Source organism: Canis aureus, chromosome 18 (genome assembly GCF_053574225.1).
Source record: "Canis aureus isolate CA01 chromosome 18, VMU_Caureus_v.1.0, whole genome shotgun sequence".
NCBI lineage: Eukaryota > Metazoa > Chordata > Mammalia > Carnivora > Canidae > Canis > Canis aureus.
Genome location: NC_135628.1, coordinates 26,298,262 through 26,318,840, shown reverse-complemented (window position 1 = coordinate 26,318,840; position 20,579 = coordinate 26,298,262). Strand labels below are relative to the sequence as shown.

The 20,579-nt window shown below is 36.3% G+C and overlaps 1 protein-coding gene across 17 annotated transcripts in view; it reads left to right on the top strand.

The window, feature by feature from the left end:
* The window catches only part of ABCB5 (ATP binding cassette subfamily B member 5), a 154,631-nt gene that overhangs the window by 103,988 nt on the left and 30,064 nt on the right, over positions 1–20,579 (top strand). For 13 of the 17 annotated variants that reach the window (XR_013356749.1, XR_013356751.1, XR_013356750.1 and 10 more), the window contains 5 exons: positions 2,970–3,113; positions 4,029–4,133; positions 4,307–4,384; positions 10,559–10,642; positions 18,670–18,873. Coding sequence is in view for 12 of the 17 variants with exons in the window: in XM_077856583.1 (XP_077712709.1) it covers positions 2,970–3,113; positions 4,029–4,133; positions 4,307–4,384; positions 10,559–10,642; positions 18,670–18,873 (615 nt within the window). In the remaining 5 variants the exon portion in view is untranslated. Of the gene's footprint in view, positions 1–2,969; positions 3,114–4,028; positions 4,134–4,306; positions 4,385–10,558; positions 10,643–18,669; positions 18,874–20,579 lie in introns of those variants that run through there. The other 4 variants (XM_077856584.1, XM_077856581.1, XR_013356752.1 and 1 more) reach the window with 3 other exon arrangements.

Sequence of the window (20,579 nt, the reverse complement as noted above, 5' to 3'; positions counted from 1 at the left end):
TCCCGCCGGGTCCCGCCGTGGGCGCTGCAGCCCTTAGGGAGCTCGGCGCACTCTCCTGGGCGCGCAGTTGCTGTTACTGTCTCAGGGAACCCGAGGGCATCCCCGCCCTCCTGGGTCCTGCTCCACCTCCCTGCGAGCCCCTTTCCGCCCGGGAAGGTCGGTGCAGCTCCTGCTTCTCCGGGACGGGGCTCTCCTGTCCTGGGGACACTCGCCCCGGCCTCAGCCCGGCTCCTCGCGGGGACCCTCCCCCTTGGAGGCCTTTGTTTCTTTTTTTTTTTTTCTTTTTTTTTTTCTTTTTTTTTTTGGGGGGGGGGGATGCCTTTGTTTCTTTATTTCTTTTTTCCCGTCTTCCTACCTTTATAGAAGCGCGAACTCTTCTCACTGTTGCATTCCAGCTGGTCTCTCTTTAATTCTCAGGCCGAATTCATAGATTTTCAGGATAATTTGAAGGTTTTCTAGGTAATTTGGTGGAGACAGGTGATTTGGAGACCCTACTCTTCCGCCATCTTGCCCCTCCTCTTATTCTATCTTTATAACATTATTTAAGTAATACCCATTTTTTACCTGTTATTGTATATTTTTCCAAAGTCAAAGGGCTAAATTATTCTGTAGGAGTGAGAGAGCTTGCGTACATTTGCTGTCTCTAACTTACTGGTGTTAGGTACTAGAACACACTAAATCTTAGCTTCATTACAAAATGAGGTAATTTTATAAAGAATTTGATGAAAAATCTGTGCTCAGTGCTTGACAATGAGTTGGTATGCAACTTTTTAAATTTCTTTTTTTTTTTTTTAAGATTTTACTTATTTATTCATGAGAGACACACACAGAGAGAGAGAGAGAGAGAGAGTGGCAGAAACAGGCAGAGAGAGAAGCAGGCTCCATGCAGGGAGCCCGATGAGGGACTTGATCCCAGATGCCCAGGATCAGGCCCTGGGCCAAAGGCAGCGCTAAACCGCTAAGCCACCCGGGCTGTCCCACTTTTTAAATTTCTGTATATTCTTTTGAACAGTCACCTAACTGAAAATTGAGGCTTTTTGTAATGATGATATTCAGAAAACTTCAGAGGAAAGATAATAGTCAAATTATTAAGTAACCCAATGTAACTGTGGTTAACCCATCCTGAAAATAGATCATAAAAGCTGTAGAATTTTAAAAGTTCTATTGTTCAAACAATACAGTTTACATTATAGTTGCCAGACTAAGATTAAAGCAAGAATTACAAACTATTTTATAGTTGTTCCTGAAGAATTCTCTTATTAGGTTCATAAATGCCATGATTTCAAGAGTGAAGGCCAAGAGGAAGTTTTAATATCTGCTTTCTCATTCAAAATAATCACTCATAACAAAGTTATTTACAAGATTTTTTAGATTTCTGAAATAAATCTACTACACATGCTGGACAAGAGCAAGGAGAAATCTAATGATCATGACCGCTCCCTCCTCATTAACCCTCCACACATCCCATAAAGGGCTGACAGATATACTACCAGAAGGGTTACTTGCAGTGTTCTCTCTGCATAAGACCTGAGATTTTACATAATATAATCCTTCTTCTATAATAATACTGAATTAAACTCAATTCTAAAAATAATCCTAGAAGATAGGAACTGATATCATCACTCTCAGAAAGATGAAGAAACTGAAGCTTGGGGAGTTTAAGTAATATGCTCAGATATTGCAGCATTTTCCTTGTAAATGGGAACCCCAAAACAAGAAAAAAATGTTTCTGTAAATAAGTCATGAAACTGGAAAATTTTCAAGCCTGAAATTCTAGTAAAATTTTTACTTCCTATCTATGCTTAGTTCCTTTTGTCTTATCCTAGGGTATAATATTCCATCTAGTTTAACAGAAATAAAGAAATATGTCTGTCATTTCTTCTGTGAATCTTAGCTGTCAGAATTTGTAAGTTAATCTGTACTTTTTAAATGACAGTAACAGTGAAATACCAAAAGGATAAATTGCACAAATAGTTTGGGGTAAGATTCTTCTACATATTGAGGACATCAAGTAATATGGGTGGCAAAATTTTTCTGAGAAATATTCTTTTTTTTGTGTATTTTTTAATTGGAGTTCTATTTGGCAACATAGTATAACACCCAGTGCTCATCCCATCCAGTGCCCCCTCAGTGCCCATCACCCAGTCACCCCATCCCCCCACCCACCTCCCCTTCCATTACCCCTTGTTTGTTTCCCAGAGTTAGGAGTCTCTCATATTTTGTCACCCTCTCTTATATTTCCCACTCATTTTCTCTCCTTTCCCCCATAATCCCTTTCACTATTTTTTATATTCCCCGAATGAATGAAACCATATAATGTTTGTCCTTCTTCGATTGACTTACTTCACTCAGCGTAACACCCTCCAGTTCTATCCACCTTGAAGTAAATGGTGGGTATTTGTCATTTCCAATGACTGAATAATATTCCATTGTATACATAGACCACAGCTTCTTTATCCATTCTTCTTTTGATGGACACCGAGGCTCCTTCCACAGTTTGGCTATTGTGGACATTGCTGCTATTGGGGTGCAGGTGTTCCGGCGTTTCATTGCATCTGTATCTTTGGGGTAAATCCCCAGCAGTGCAATTGCTGGGTCGTAGGGCAGATCTATTTTTAACTCTTTGAGGAACCTCCACACAGTTTTCCAGAGTGGCTACACCAGTTCACATTCCCACCAACAGTACAAGAGGGTTCCCCCTTCTCCATATCCTCTCCAACATTTGTGGTTTCCTGTCTTGTTAATTTTCCCCATTCTCACTGGTGTGAGGTGGTATCTCATTGTGGTTTTGATTTGTATTTCTCTGATGGCAAGTGATGTGGAGCATTTTCTGAGAAATATTCTAATTTTAACTCTGCCACCTATTATTTATGATATTTTACATTATAAATCTGTTTAAGATTAACTAACTTCTGTAGGTTCCATTATGCTCTCAAACTGAAGTTTTAACTAAAGCATTTTATTCATAGCCAGGTCTTCCTGAAGTTTCTCTGTTTAAAATTTTTAAATTAATCAAGTCTGAATGGCTTTCTGTGTTTCTGGGGACACTGGCTGCTGTTCTAAATGGAGCTGTTCATCCAGTATTTGCCATCATCTTTGCTAAAATCATAACTGTAAGTAAAGCTAACTTGCTAATATTTTTAAGCATTTTAAGCAAAATAAAGCCTGAGAGAACAGACCTGTTGTACTCTGACCCAGCTCTGGGGAAATTGGGACTTGCGGTGGATCACCCATAGTGTTGGATCCGTAATAGGAAGGTTAACTAATGTTCTCTCAGGGGATAAACCAGCCTCTATTGTGAAGTCTTGGCTGGGCCTTGTTGACTGGGCAATCAGTAAAGAAATTACTTTGTTTTCTAATTTTGACTCCAGTGCTGTATCAGCATTCCAAAGCACTGAAGCAATAAAATAGACAAATACAACTACTCTTCTCTCAACTAGTCCAAACAATGGCCATTTTTTATTACCACCAGCTCAAGGAGAGGAAATAACAAGAGCTTGGGATTGTGCCAAGGAACTCAGGAGGTTGATGAATTCAAGAACCCAGTCACGTTGTCTTCAGTCTCAGATTTGCACAGCTATGCTTTGTCAGTATAGATGCCAATATATGTATAATTACTAATTTTAGGAACAATGCCTAGGGACATATTTTAAGGTCTCCCAGATTGCAAGGTAGTACCTTAAATAGAAGAATAGTAAGAAACCTAAGTTATTAGCAATTATTAGAAATAGTAATTCAAACAAACTGGAAGTTTCTTTGAAAATATACTATGATAATAATAACAGAAGACTCGTCTGATCTCATATTTACATAGTTTAAGAGAGAAAGTTGACAGCAAATCATTTTTTATCATATGTAATGAATGTAGTGGATAGAATAATGATATACGTCTTTTCTCCAGAAATGTACATATAATCTTATTATGTTGAAATCTGTTCAAAAATTCCTGATGGATAGACATTTTAGTTTTTTCTTCCTCTTTTTATATTTTCTTCCAATCACCTGATAAAAAATCTATTTCTTTTCAGATGTTTGAAAATGATGATAAAACCACATTAAAGCATGATGCTGAAATGTATTCCATGATATTTGTCATTTTGAGTGTTATTTCCTTTGTCAGTTATTTCTTTCAGGTAAGTTTTTAATGAATTAAGCAAGTTTGAACATGATTATTTTTTGTGTCATTCTCTCTGAGTTAAAAATAATAATATAATAAAATATAAATAAGTAAATGTAGTGACTAAATGTTACAAAGAAATATAAAAGAGAATTAAGAATAAATATAGATTTTCTTTTTGTTTTCCAGGGATTATTTTATGGCAGAGCAGGGGAAATTTTAACCATGAGATTAAGACATTTGGCATTTAAAGCCATATTATATCAGGTCAGTGTTGATTTTTTTTCTTATTTTATTTAAAATGTATTTTTAAATATTCCAACTTGTAGTTTTCAAGTAGTTGTAGTTTTGTCAATTTCTTGACATAATCTTTCCTTTGATCCCTTAAAAGCATCCTTTTTGTTTCTAAGCAGCATCTAACATCAGAATTCTTACAGTATACTTTTCTAATAGAAGCAAGTCCAAAATTGTTATGTTTGAAAATACAACTTATAGAAAATAGGATTTAGAGTCTATTCCTTTTTCCTTGTGTTTATCTTGACAGTTTTTTAATGTATAATGTACTGTTCTGGATCAGATTGAAAGACCATATAAAAACTGAGAAGAGTTATAATATCTCAGGGAACATATTTGAGAAGGAGGAGTTAATTTCTCTAGTCTCATCCATGTGCATAGCTTAAGTTTTTTCACTCTGCACTTTTGAAAGCAGCCAGAGTCTCTGTCCTTCATCAGAAAAGAATTCAGGTAGCAGGCTCCCTGGCAGGTTGACCTCACATACACAGATGGTCAGTCACACCTAGGAAAGAACTAAAACTAGGTAGATCCAGTAGTAATCTTGAGAAGTGAAGGTTGGGGGCAAATGGCAGGAATGTCTCAGACTGGCATTTCTAAAATTCTTTCAGGAGGCTGAGGTATATATTGGGTTCCTTGAAAGCCAGTAATCATTTGGAGCCCTTCATCATACTTTCTGTCTCCAGAGCTCCCTGGGCAGGAGCAAATAGCTTCCTGCTGAGGTCATTTCTTGTCAGAAGTAGAATTACTGCCACTCCAGCTGAATCGTCAAAACCAGTTTTTACATCTTGTGACAGTTAGCAGTAGTGCTCAGAAGACTGCCATGTAACAAAATTCCTAGGTTTTTGTACTCTTGGGGAACTATAAGCTACAAAAGTCAGTAAAGCCAGAGCAAGGTTTCCCATAGCAACTTGATGCTTTGAAGCAGCTGGTGCCTGACACTCACTGCTCAAAGATCTGTCAGAGATAATTGAAGACTCTCCTTAATCCAGAAAAACAAAAATCTCCTTGAGGGATCATAAAATCATGTAATGCCTGCACAACTGCTCAAGTTGAACTTGTACTTTAATTTTGCTTTTTATTTATGAATACTTTATATCCTTCCCTCATCTTTGATGAAATTAGGTGGGATTTTATTTTTTTAGGTGGGATTTTAATCACTAATACTATATTTTTCACTTATTGACAATTTTTGCCCATTTTTGTGTTTCTGTATGAATTTATGTTTTTCCACATTCAAGAAAATGTATTTTAAGTTTCCAGGAATTTTTTACAATGTTCCCTGAATGCCTGAATGTTTTGAACAAAAGGATGTATATAACTTTTTCAAACATTGCTTTGAACTGTGTAGCTAGACATTAATGGCATGCTTTTGGTGAAGTCTCAGGTCCAGGAGCCAGTTTAACCCAGTGGTTATTGTTAATCCAATATCCTGAAGGTTGATACTAGACATTAATACTCTGCCTACCATTAGCCATGTGTATAGCTGGACAGTAACATTCTTGGATAAAATAGCCTCTGCCCATAAGAATGCCCAATTTATAAACCAAAAACTCTGATCCTTCAAGAAACATGCACATTCAAAGACACACACAGAGAAACTCTGGTCTATTCAGCAGATGTTATTAAATTCACTCATAAATTCAACCCAGCCCCTTTCAGCTCATTGTTTATTTTCTCTCTTCATGCTGTACCATTCTTTTTGCTCCTTATCTTTGTTTTTTAAAATTGGAGGAAAAGAAGAGTCGTATATTTGGCCTTTTCTTTATAAATACCTTCCCAATTTCAGTTTTGTCTATAGTAAGGGACATTCCTAATGTGCAGTTTTGCCTAACTCTTATTACCTGTTTTTTGTCCTAAAACTTTTTAAGGCTTAGAATGCATGCTGAGACTTGCACTGTTTTTTATAACTATTTTGAAACCTCATTTGAGGTAGAGGTATTTACAGAATCAGGTGTGGTCTTTTGTAGATATAAAATCTGTTATTTTATTTGATTACTTGACATCCTTCCAGTTAAAAAGAATGTTCTAAGTGTTGCTGACTTCAAGGGTTGTAAATAATTCATTGCTCAAAGCTAAATTTATATTTCTTAATGATAAATATTGACCTGTAGGTCTGTTGGATTTCTGAAAAGATACATATTTTTGCCTATTTCTCTTTAAATTAGATTGGCTAGGGCTTCTTTAGGGATCTTTAAATCATGAGATGATAAAATTAATGGTGATCACTAAGGGATCTCAAAAAGCTACTTTGAGGTAAAGATTTGAGGTAAAAAGTCCTGAATCAGGAGAAACAGGTAACTGTGCGTCACCTGTAATATTTCAGTTAAATGGGAGGTAAAACCTGATAGTTGACTAAAAACTCTAGCATCTGGCTGCCTAGGTTCAAATACTAGCCTCACTTGCACTTGCCAGCTATGTGGTCTTGGGCAAGTTATTCAATCGCTCAGTACCTTGGCTTCTTCATTTTTAAAACATGGATAGTCATACTATCTACCTCATACAGTTATGATGATTAATTGAGAAAATGCATACCAAAAATTTATACATCATGGTGTTATTGTAAAATTTTTTACTTGTAGTATAGTTATTGACAGGAAAAATGGATTTACTAGTATCAAAAACTCGATTGTCTTTACTTACAATCATTTGACCATCAGGAGAAGAAAAAGCAAGTTAACTTTTACTCAACAACAGCTATGTTCCAGAAATTCTAAGTGTTTTAGTATATATTACCTATATTGGAATGCAGGACCTAGAGTACACATTGCTGACTTGTTGGAAAGTAATTTTGGACATCTTGCAGATTAGACATCAGATAGTGACCGAGAGTGTGTTATACAAGTTACTCTAGAATCAAGAATGTAATATTCCACAATAAATTATCCTTCCCAGATATTTACTTTACATTGTAACTAAAATTTCTTTGTGTATTCCTTGCCATGTTGAAATATAGAAATAATTAGAAAATGTAAAGTTTGTCTTAATTTTTTTGAGTATACAATTAAAAAACAGGTAATGTCTTCCAGTTCAAGAATGCTATAGTTATTATCGATGTTGATGCGTGTTCACAACGTGTTAGGCTCTTGAGCGGGGTTGTTTTCAAAGTGATGATTGGTAGTGCAGACTCTGTAGGATGCCCTTTGGGTATCTTGTATCCTCAACTATTTGGAACACCTTCCCAACAAGGGCTTGCAGAATAGTGCTGTCATTCTGGGGTAGTACCCACCCTTGCTCTTGCCATATTCCTCCATAGGAACTTTCTTCTCACATAACTGTGTGATTAATGCACAGCTCTCTTTCTGTTATGCTTCTGTTTACTTTGTTGGCAGAAACATGTAACCTGGGTGTCAGAGTCCTGGCTGAGTTATAAACCAACAATTCTTTTGCTCTTCACTTACTAAGAATAAGTCATTTTTCAGAGCCAGGCTCCATATGATTTTAATCCACAAGAGATATAAGTGGTTTGAGTGAGTGGGAGGAAACATTCAATAGCTAATAAAAGAAAATCAGAATTCCTCAGGCTGAGAAGTGCTGAGAAGTATTATCTCTATTTGCTGTTGAAAATGAAATTGGCTATAATATTATGCTTTTATTGCTTGTATTTTTGACCTATCTCCTTCAGATTGCATGCTTCCTGGCCACGGGGGTTTTACATTGGCCTTTTTGCCTTGTTAGCCTCTCACAAGGCCCAGTGCTTATACAATCTAGGGAGTAATATGAAGTGTCAGGGAAAATCTTGCCTATGTGTATCCTAAAGAGAAGGAGATAGACTTTTATCATTAATCAGCTTAAGACAGAAAGGTTTGGAAATATTTTTTTTTTAATTTCAAGTTTTATTTAAATTCTAGCTAGTTAACATATATGGTAAAATTGGTTGTAGATGTAGTATTTAGTGATTCACCTACAACATCCAGTGCTCATCATCAGTACCCTCCCGAATACCCATCACCCATTTAGCCCATCCTCCACGCACATCCCTCCATCAACCCTCAGTGTGTTCTCTCTACTTAAGAGTCTCTTATAATTTGCTTTCCTTTCTTTTTTCCTTCCCCCTATGTGTATATGTTTTGTTTCTTAAATTCTACATAAGAGTAAAATCATACAGTGCTTATCTTTCTCTGACTGACTTATTTTGCTTTGCATAATACACTGTAGTTCTATCCTGTTGTAAATGGCAAGATTTCATTCTTTTTGATGACTGAGTAATATTCTATTACACAATATGTCTGTGTGTGTGTGTGTGTGTGTGTGTGTGTGTGTGTGTATCACCTCTTCTTTATCCATTCATCTGTCTGTCAGTGGACATTTGGGTTTTTTCTGTAATTTGGCTATTGTTGATAATGTTGCTATAAACATCAGGGTGGATGTGCCCCTTCAAATCAGCATTTTGGTATCCTTTGGGTAAATACTGAGTAGTGTGATTGCTGGGTAATAGGGCAGTTCCACTTTTAACTTTTTTAGGAATCTCCATATTATTTTCCACAGTGGCTGCCTTCTCACCACCTGTGTAAGAGGTTTCCCCTTTCTCCACATCCTTACCAACATCTGCTGTCTCCTATGTTGTTGATTTTAGCCATTCTGACAGGTATAAGGTGGTATCTCATCATGACTTTGATTTGTATTTCCCTGTTAATGAGTGATGTTGAGCATCTTTTCATGTGTCTGTTAGGGATCTATATGTCTTCTTTGGAAAAAATGTCTGTTCATGACTTCTGCCCATTTCTTAAAAGGAATATTTATTTTGGGGTGTTGAGTTTGATAAATTTTTTATAGATTTTGGATACTAAGTCTTTATCAGATATGTCATTTACAGATAACTTATCCAGTTCCATAGGTTGTCTTTTAGTTTTGTTGATTATTTCCTTCACTATGCAGCAGCTTTGTATCTTGATGAAGTTCCAATAATTCATTTTTGCTTTTGTTTTCCTTGTCTCCAGAGACATGTCTATCTAGTATGAAATTGCTACAGGTAATGTCAAAGAGGTTATTGCCTGTGTTCCTCTCTAAGATTTTGATGGTTTCCAGTCTCACATTTAGGCCTTTCATCCATTTTGTATTTGTTTTTGTGTATGGTGTAAGAAAGTAGTCCAATTTCATTCTTCTGTATATCTCTGTCCAGTTTTCCCAACACCATTTGTTGAAGAGACTTTTTCCATTGAATACTCTTTCCTGCTTTGTCTAAAATTAGTTGACCATAGACTTGTGGGTCCATTTCTGGATTTTTCTGTTCTGTTCCAGTGATCTGTGTGTCTGTTCTTTGTGCCAGTACCATACCATCTTGATGCCAGTACCATTCTGTCTTCTAACACAGTTTGTAGTCTAGAATTGTAATGCCTCCAGCTTTGCTTTTATTTTTTAAGGCTGCTTTGGGGTCTTTGGGTGATTCCTTACAAATTTTGGGATTGTTTGTTCTAGCTCTGTGAAAAATGCTGGTGGTATTTTGATAGGGATTTTATTAAATGTGTAAGTTGCTTTGGATAATGTAGGCATTTTAACAATATTTGTTCTTCCTTGGAAATATTTCTAAATTGTTTTGTGCATTAACATTTGAAATAGTTGGGCAGCCCTGGTGGCTCAGCGGTTTAGCGCCACCTTCAGCCCAGGGCGTGATCCTGGAGACCCTGGATCAAGTCCCATGTCGGGCTCCCTGCATGGAGTCTGCTTCTCCCTCTGCCTGTGTCTCTGTCTGTCTGTCTGTCTGTCTCTGTGTGTGTGTGCCTCTCATGAATAAATAAAGAAAATCGTAAAAAAAACATTTGAAATAGTCTGCTCTTCACAAATTACTTATGGAATATAATTACAACTTACTTTGTCATTCAAAATGACCATTTTATGTTGATTATTGTACAGTCTTGTAGTATTGGTGATGGTTCCAATAATACATTCTTCATTTTGTATCTAAATATAAATCTGTGTGAAGAAACAAAGGTCATTTGATTCATAGTATTTATAAGAATTAAATACTGAGAGTGGGGGGACAGATAAATGTCTTCTGACTTATTACACCCGACTCACAAATCAGAAAAGAATCTTTTTAATAACCATGAAGTTTTTTATTTTGGTTTGGTTTGGTTGTGTTTTGGTTTTTTTTTTTTTTTTTTTTTTTGTTTTTTTTTATAACCAATGTTAATTCTCCTTTTTCTCTAGGATATTTCCTGGTTTGATGATAAGGAAAACAGCACAGGAGCCTTGACATCAATATTAGCCATAGATATAGCACAGATCCAAGGAGTATGTATATCGCTTTTTTTGGTGGGGATGGAGGGCTTCTTTTATTCTTAAAATGGTGTATATATGTAGTGTGTATGTATGCACACAAATGTATCTGTGCATATTTATAAGCTATACTAAGATGATCCACATCCTTAAAAAGACCAGTTAAGTTTCAGGGCTAACTGAGAGCTCTTAATGAAAGATATAAGGAAGCCTTTCAGTTCTGTATATTTTTAACAACAGCAACAAAAAAGTTATTGAATCACTACATTGTACGCCTGGAACTAATGTAACATTCTATGTCAACTATATAATCATATAAATAATAATTAAAAAAGGAAAAAAAAAGATTTACCATATGTAATAGGATAGCCAGAGGACTAAAGAAGATACAAAGAATGAGTTAGAGAAAAGAGTTCAGAATTAAATAGTAAGACAAGAAAAGGTAGCCAAGTGAAAACATACACACAATTTAGAAGTTTTAATAAAAGAAGAAAGTGTAGTTTTTCCTTCTAAAGATAGATTTTTCAGAGAGGGTGACAGAACATGAGAGACTCCTAACTCTGGGAAACGAGCAAGGGGTAATGGAAGGGGAGGTGGGCAGGGGGATGGGGTGATGGGGTGACTGGGTATGGGCACTGAGGGGGGACTTGACAGGATGAGCACTGGGTGTTATACTATATGTTGGCAAATCGAACTCCAATAAAAAATATAGAAAAGAAAGAGAAAGAAAGAAAAAAGGAAAGAAAGAAAGAAAGAAAGAAAGAAAGAAAGAAAGAAAGAAAGAAAGAAAGAAAGAAAGAAAAAGATTTTTTCTTACCAGAGAATAGAACAAGTTGGTTACAGTTGTGAATATTCGCAAACATCCATAATGGCTTGCAAAACTAATTTTATGTTGTAGAAAAAGCTCAAGAGGAAAAGTGGCATCATCTTCATTTCTTCCTGAAACTCCTTTTCATTATTTGAAAGCAAGGCTCTAAATTTATTAGACATAATTTATATTTTAAAATAGGGCTGAGGGCAGCCTGGGTGGCTCAGCGGTTTAGCGCTGCCTTCAGCCCAGGGCGTAATCCTGGAGACCCGGAATCGAGTCCCACATCGGGCTCCCTGCATGGAGCCTGCTTCTCCCTCTGCCTGTGTCTCTGCCTCTCTCTGTGTCTCTCATGAATAAATAAATAAAATATTTTTAAAAATAAAATAAAATAAAATAGGGCTGAGATCAATTTTATTGGCATAAGTGGGGGAAAATGATGGATAAAATTTCCTTAATAGTCAAGTAATAAGCATAGCATTAATCTTCCGTAGCACAATAGAATGATCTGAATGACAATTTCTGTTTAGGAATGACAGGGTTCATTCCTTTAGGGAGAAATATCCCTATAATTCCAGTTGAATCTCCACTCCACAAAATTTGCTATTTTTTTTCTTTACCTTGCTGATATTTTTCTCTTCCTACCTATCATCCAAAGTTTTTAAAATTCCAGTGAAATATGCATCCCTACTAGCAACTATATTATACATGTATGACATCTCTTTTTAACAAGTATTTACTTCAGCCAAAAGAATGAATTAGAACTGAAAGATCAACATTACTCTCCTTACATTCATTAGTTGTTTTTGACAAATAGTGTTGTCTCTGGTTGAGAAAAATTAATGAAAACATTTGAAAGCCTGATTATTAACAGGCATCTGACTAATAACATTTGATCACTGGAAAATTTCTTGTTGCAATTTGTAAATGTTGGTCTCATAATAATTTCTGAGCAAGTCAGATCATTTTCATTGAATGAAAACTAATAGCTAAAGATTAAATGGTTGAAATACTGATGGGAGATTTTAAAGCTGTCAAATTTAAAAAGTAGGACAAGCAAAGAAGTTTTCCAAGAGTGAGACTATGTCTACTAGCATGTAATTCGCATCAACCTTTGCTTTGCAATATAAAGGCAGATTCCTATATAACTTGAATGAATACTCTTTCTACTGAAGGAAGAATTATTTACCAGTTCAATTTGCTATTTATTTTTTCACAAAATACACTAGACTAGAGATGAATTAGGAAATAATAAGTCAAGGTCATATTTCCTATCTTACCAACTTAAGACATATTCCATCTCAGTTTCTTCATCATGTAATTTCAGTTAAATTTTATCAAATGATTTAGGGTAAATGTTCATAAAATAGCTCCTTCATAATAGTAAATATTACTTTGAAACCTTTACTAATGGCCAAAAAATATACACCAAAAAATACTTTTAACCATTTTTAGAAACTCTGCTACTTTGAAAGTCATGAGAAAAATATGTTAGTGAAATAAAGTCATAGAACAACATGATTCCTAAAATACCTAATTGAAAACAACCAATTTAACTGATACTATTTCAGCCTAAAGTAATGGCTTATTGCCATACATCTGTCAACAGACTATTTTTTGTGTAATATATAGTGTTATTAAAGGTACAAATCCATTTGAGATTCTTTGGGAAACTTGATTCCACAAAACTACAAGGTATTATTTCTGTACTTTTTAAAAGATTTTATTTATTAGAGAGAGCATGAGCAAGGGACAAGGAACAGAGGGAGAGGAAGAAACAGGCTCCCCATGGAGCAGGGAACCTGATGTGAGGCTCAGTCCCAGGACCCTGGGGATCAGGACCTGAGTCAAAGGCAGATGCTCAGCCAACTGAGCCACCCAGGCACCCTATTTCTGTATATTTTAGCAACCCCCTTTCATCACCCAAAAGTGTTACCTCATTTTCCTCCACAAGAAAGTGTGTTATTCATGCCACGATGTATGCTTGATGTACCACTGACAGATACAGTGTTAGTTCCAAGAATTCTTCTCATCAGAACTATAATTATATTGCCCCAAGAAATCATAAAAATTTCATTTAACTCCAAGAGCTAGATAAATTGATTGGATTCTAGCCAGAGCTAGGACCTCATTTCCTGATTTAACTTCTTGACATGAAAAGTGTATAAAAGTTTGATGTTACTTGTGATTCAAACTATATTAGTCATCATTTTCATTTAACTTCTTTGAAAATATTATCACCTATAGGTGCTCCACACAGACCTTTTAGAACAGCACATTTTTTAATCACTTCAAACTCAACATTGACTCCTCAAAAACCAACAACTAAGCAGTATCAGTAACATATGTCAGACCATCAAGAGCCAGGAAAAACTATTTTAAAAAACTTCCCTGGTTTCTGATCGACTATTGGTGTTGCTGCAGTGTTGTCAACTTTTTGAGGAACTGTTCTCACCAAAGGACTAATCGTCTGATATAGGTTTATGCTCACTGAACACATTTCTTCCACTGCTGCAATTAACATAATTTAATTAATTCACTACCCATAAATGATTTTCTTTGCTTAGCTAATGAATGAGCCACTCAGAAACTTACTTTGGTTTCAGCTTCATTTTCACTTTTAGTTTTATCAAGAAATTCTACCAAGAGGTGGTTGGGTGACTCAATCAGTTGTCTGCCTTCAGCTCAGATCATGATTTTGGAATCCTGTGTCAAGCTCCCCACTAAGCGGGGAGTCTGCTTCTCCCTCTGATTCTCCACTCTCTCATGCTCTCTGTCTCTCACTCTCTCTCTAAAATAAAGAAAATAAAATCTTTAAAAAAAGAAAACAAAATTCTACTAAAATGAGAAATTCCATTTTAAATTTTCTAAGTTTCTGAACAAATTAAGAATATTATGAGTGTTAGTCTGGAAATGTTGACCTATTTTGTATATTTTTAGTACTATATAGTGTCATAATAAACACAACACTGTGGCATCTGATTAAAAAAGTAATCCACAGTCCACTATGCCTTAAAAGCAGGACATTCAAAGTCTACTTATCTCTTCCTTTCTTATTTTTAGATGATGGACATACAATGAATTTTTAAAAGTAAAATAAAATGTCATAGTACAGCAGTTCATGTGGCACAAAACATGCTGTCAAATTATAACTGCATCACAGATTTGTAGCACACTGAGCAGCAGTACAAAGTTAGGATACTGCACAGTGAGGACAGTATGGTTACTCTAGCAAATACTCAACTCCATAATTCTAAGACAGCCACTCACAACAATAGGTAAAGAAAGGGCATGATTATACTCCAATAAAACAATGGACACTAAAATTTGCATTTGTAAAATTTTGGTGTGGGTCTTTTTTGTATGTCCCTTATCTCCTAAGTTTTTGAATATATGTTATCCAATAATTTTAATGTCGTTATCTACTAAGTTTAACATTTGTGTCAGTTCTGGGTTAATTTCAAAAGATTGATTTTTATATTCATCATGGGTCCTGTTTTGCTTTTTTATATATGTAGTAAATTTTGACTAAATGTCACACTTTGTGAATATAACATTTTTGGGTGCTGGATATTTTTATATTTCCCTCTGCAGATATTCAGATGTCTCTTTCTGTGTGCCTTTCTCTTCTCTGGTATTTTGTGCTGCAAACCCTAGCTTTCTTAGATGGCCCAGGTTCTCAGTTTTGTCTACTTAATTTAGGGAGTCTGTTGGGTTCTGTCTCAGTACGCTCACTCTACACTCCAGCCTGGAAGCTCTTTCAAGGGCTAAACTAGGGCAGTCTTGGATTCACCTTGTTTGTTTCTCATCTCTGCCTTTTTTTCATATGGGAGAATAAATCCATTTCTTATTACCCCATGTTAACCAGAAGCAGAAATCCTGTCATATGGAATTTTATTTCTACAATTGCCTTCTGAGTTTTCTTTCATTTATTTTCTTATACTAGCCGTTCCTCTTTGTATGTTATAAACATTCTTATAAAAGTTATATTCTCGAGGTGCCCGGATGCCACACCTGGTTAAGCAGCCAACTCAGTTTCAGCTCAGGTAATGATCTCAAGGTCATGAGACTGAGGCCAGTGCCAGTCTCTCTCCCTCTTGCTCTGCCCTGCCACACACATGTGTGCTCTCTCTCAAACAAATAAAATCTTTTTTTAAAAGTTGTATTCTCTTGCATTTAGCAAATTCCCATAGATTGTTATCTAAAGAATTATTTAATCATACTTCCTGTTCTTAATTTCCAAGAAAAACTTGTATCTTTATGCATGTTGCTAAAGAATCTAAGGACGTTTAACTAAATTTCCTGGATTCCAGTCCTAAATTCTTTCTAGAGGTACACTATCCTCTCGGTCTTTAAGCCTATTTTCTATTTTCCTTTGGTTCTTGTAGTATTTTTCAAGGCCAGATGTCTATTATTTCCTGTTAATTCTTCCTGGAACAGAAAAAAATATATTCAGATTTTTCTTATCCTACCACTATCACCAAAAGGCAGGGGATGGGAGGAAAGGAACAAGTAAGTGTATTCATTTGCTAGGGCTGCCATAACAAAGTACCACAAACTGGATGGCTTACACCACAGTAATTTATTTCCTCACAGTTCTGAAGGTTAGAAGCCCAAGAAAAAGGTGTCGGCAGGATTGGTTTCATTTTGAATCCTCTGTGCTTGACTTGTAGACAGCTATCTTATTGCTGTTTCCTCATATGGTCTTTCCCGTGTGTGCACATGTGTGCATTCAAATTTCCTTTTCTTCTAAGAACATCAGTCACACTGAAGTAGGGCTCACACTAGAGACCTTGTTTTAACTTAATTACCTCTTTAAAGACCTCATTTCAAATACAGTGACATTCTGAAGTACTGGAAGTCAGGACTGCAACATACGAATTTGGGGGTGGGGAGTGACACAGTTCATCCCATAACATACAATATCATGTATGTCTAGCATCATCTTTCAACTCTCAAGAGACAGAGTATAAGTCAGCATTAAGAAGCAAATAACATTCGTATTTCAACCTCTTAGGTCTTAGAATATAATAGGCTAAGACACTTAAAATAGTTTATCTTAGTTTTCATTATTTCATGGTTTGTTTGGTGTTTGCTCTTGTTACTTGTTTTTGCTTTTTGAAGTTTTCTTTCATAGTCTAGTGAGAAATAGAGAAACAGCAGATTAGCAAATGCCATCTTGAACCTAAAGCCAGAAAAATATTTTAGGAATAAAGCAGAGCCTTGAGGAATGCAAGTCTTTTTCTTGTTGTTATTTTAATAATGACACTAATTTGAGGGTACCTTAGTGAAAACTGATATAGTCTTCTAGAGAAGCAATTTGATAATATCTATCAAGAATGTAAGAGTTTATACTCTTTAACTATAATTCTAGGTATTTAACATTAGGAAAGATAAGATGAGCATAAACATTTTGCACAACGATGCTTATTACATCTTTTTTTTTTAAAGATTTTCTTTATTTATTCATGAGAGACACAAAGAGAGGCAGAGACATACAGGGAGAAGCAGGCACCCAGTGGGGAGCCTGATACAGGACTCAATTCCAGGATCCAGGACCATGACTGTAACCAAAGGCAGACACTTAACTGACTGAGCCACCCAGGTGCCTTACATCTTTATTTTTAATAGTGAAAAGTTGGGGGCACCTGGGTGGCTTAGTCAGTCAAGCATCTGCCTTTGGTTCTGGTCATGATCCCGGGGTCCTGGGACCAAGCCCCGTGTTGGGCTCCCCACTCAGTTGTTGATTATAGCTACTTTTCTAGGTAAATGGATTCTCATTTGTTTATCTGAGCATTAAAGGAATTTAACATTTTGGTTGATTACTTATCATGTGTCCCACTAAAAGTTGATTCATAAGACATACAGTTCTCATAAAATAGTTATAAAGATATTTCTACTTATTAGGGATTTTTTTCATAATTTCTTTTAAGTTACCTTATACCATGATGTCTCCAACTCCTTTTTGATATATCTTGATAATGCTGCTTTAGACCTTTGATCAGTGAAAACCAATTATAAAATGCAGAAAATGGAATATAAGACATGATGTCCAAAGTGTAAACTTTAATGAATACTATAAATCACTAAATTCAGCACTACTACAGTATAGTGACCAAGAGTGCCAGCCCCTTGGTCGAAAAAAGAAGAAAGGGTTGGGTTTTGGAGGCCGCATATGGTGAGTTACACATACATGTATGTGGCAGCCAGGTATGGGAAAGCCAAGCTGGAACAGAGGAAGAAAGGTGTCCACGCAGGGGAGGAGCAGGGGCCATGATATCAAATTGGTTACATGCAGAGTATGATTACATAAATCTATTTTTAAAAATGGGAGCCAGGTTTCCCATTGTTGCAGAACAGGATAACAAATATAAGAAGGAAGAAAGTTGAAAATAACTTTGTGGTGCTGGATTGGAATTAGAAATATTGATGTGAATTCATGATTCATATAAAGAGAGAAATATAGATTTCAGCTTGTGCATACATCTTTACACACACATTCCTTAGTTCTGTTCACAATATTAATGGCTATCACAACTAGTACCATGTATTGACTTCTAAATAACATTATCCACCAAAAGGAACTAGGACTCCTTGGAGAAATGATAGATTCCAAGGGTAGAGCCTGGAGAATATTTTTGGTCAGAAAGTAAGGACATATTCAGAGAATGATAGGAACATCCAACATAAGATAGACAAAGCAGGGGCAGCTGGGTGGCTCAGTCCATCAAGCATCTGCTTTCAGCTTAGGTCATGATCCCAGGGTCCTGGGATCGAGCCCTATGTCTGACTCCCTGCTCAGTGGGGTGTCTGGTTCTCCCTCCCCCTGCTCTTGCCTTCCCCGTCTCTCCCACAAAGCATTAATGACTCCTTAGTAGTGGACAGTTTTTTAAGTATGGGTATTATTTAATTTCTAAGTACAAGTTCAAAGTAAAAATGTAAATATAAATCTTAAAAAAAGCCTGCTTGTTTTGTAAGAAACTTTAAGAATTCTTTTTTTTTAAAGATTTTATTTATTTATTCATAAGAGACACACAGAGAGAGGCAGAGACATAGGCAGAGGGAGAAGCAGGCTCCCCACAGAAAGCCCAATGTGGGAGTCTACCCCAGAACCCCGGGATCGCACCCTGAGCCAAAGGCAGATGCTCAACTACTAAGCCACCCAGGTGTCCCTATAATAAGATTTCTTGTAAATTTAAGATTAATTTTTTTCTCAAAATCTGTCTTATTATAGGCAACAGGTTCAAGGATTGGTGTCTTAACACAAAATGCAACTAACATGGGACTGTCAATTATCATTTCCTTCATATATGGATGGGAGATGACACTCTTGATTCTGAGTATTGCTCCAATACTTGCTCTGACAGGAATGATTGAAACCACAGCTATGACTGGATTTGCCAACAAGGATAAGCAAGAACTTAAGCATGCTGGGAAGGTAAAATAAAGACTTGTTACCGTCATAACATTTTAAGAGGAAAACAGTGAGAGTTCCCATTTTTACAGTATGCTAACTTCCTTTCTTAGGAATTTGTAAAGTGGCATATGTGTATTGAAATGCATACAGGGGCAGCCCGGGCGGCTCAGCAGTTTAGCACCGCCTTCAGCCCAGGGCCTGATCCTGGAGACCAGGGATCGAGTCCCACATCTGGCTCCCTGCGTGGGGCCTGCTTCCCCCTCTGCCTGTGTCTCTGACTCTCTCTTTCTCTCTGTGTCTCTCATGAATAAGTAAATGAAATCTTAAAAAAAAAAAAAAAGCATAGTTAGGATGGGGTGTAGATAATGCTATAGTAATAGGATTAATTGAGCAAGTTATATCAACCTTTCTGGACTTCAATTTCTTCCTCTGCAAAGTGGGAATAATAATAATACCACTTGCAGATTTTTCTAAGTATTATACAAAACACTTAGCATTATTATATGCAAGATACTTAGAATAATGTCTGGAAGACAGTATGCACTCAATGCCAGCCATATTACGATATCATGGGAGAACTTGCTAACATCATGATTCCTCATTCTCTGTTGAATAATTAACTTTTCTTAAATAATTATAATTATTTTTCAAAATGTAGAGGAAATATAACAGTAACTGGATAGAAGTCAATTCGCTGTTACTGACAGTGCATAAATAAGGTTTTAGAAGCAAGGACTATATACTGACCAAAATGAACAGCGTTTTAATTACTGGGAAATGCTTAGTTATCTTTAAGTTTCTCATGAACAATTGTATTAGAGGTTTAGGGGACATTAGTACTGTAGTATCATAGCATCTAAGAATTGAAAGAAATGTCATTTGATCCGACCACTTACCCAAAGAAGGAATCCCTTGTACAACATCTCTATCAAGGGTCCATCTTTTACCCATCCTTTTCCTCCAGTGGCAAGCAGTGCATTACTTTCTCAGGCTGCCTACCTTTGAAAAGCCTTCGGATGATAGGCAGTTTTTGGTTTTGGTGTTTGTCTCTTCGTTTGTTGGTGGCCTTCTATCCTACCCTTCTTGGCTTTCATCTCAGCAGAGGTCCAGGCCTGTTTCTCATGGCAGCCTTTAGGAAGCTGCAACATGTAAATGCCAAGTCGTCATCTCTTCTCTTCTCTCCATCCCCAGGTCTTTAAGCTGTTCCTCTCCTGGTATAGTTTCGAGGACTTTTATCACTTGAGTGAACATCCTCTGACCTGAAAATGATTTTAATACCAGTTATGGTCTATATCACAGTGACTGTCATAGTTGGCACATTATAAGTAGCATGAACAATGAATAGGGATGCCAAGTATATGACTCATCAATATCTGGTTTGTGTGACCCTTGGACCTTTTCACCTTCCTTGGACTAAATAAGAACTTGGCCAGTACAGACTGAACCATTTAGGATATAGGATATATTTGCCTCAGAGACAGTGAAAAGTTGTTTGGCCCTCCTTGTGGTGCAAATTATCACAACTTCCAAATTAATGGAGCCCTAATTAAATATATTTGTTCATCTTAATTTTTATATCCTGAGCTTTATTTTTTTAATAATTCAGGTTTCTTTTTTTAAGATTTTTATTTATTTATGCATGAGAGACATAGAGAGAGAGAGAGGCAGAGACACAGGCAGAGGGAGAAGCAGGCTCCATGCAGGGAGCCCGACATGGGACTCGATCC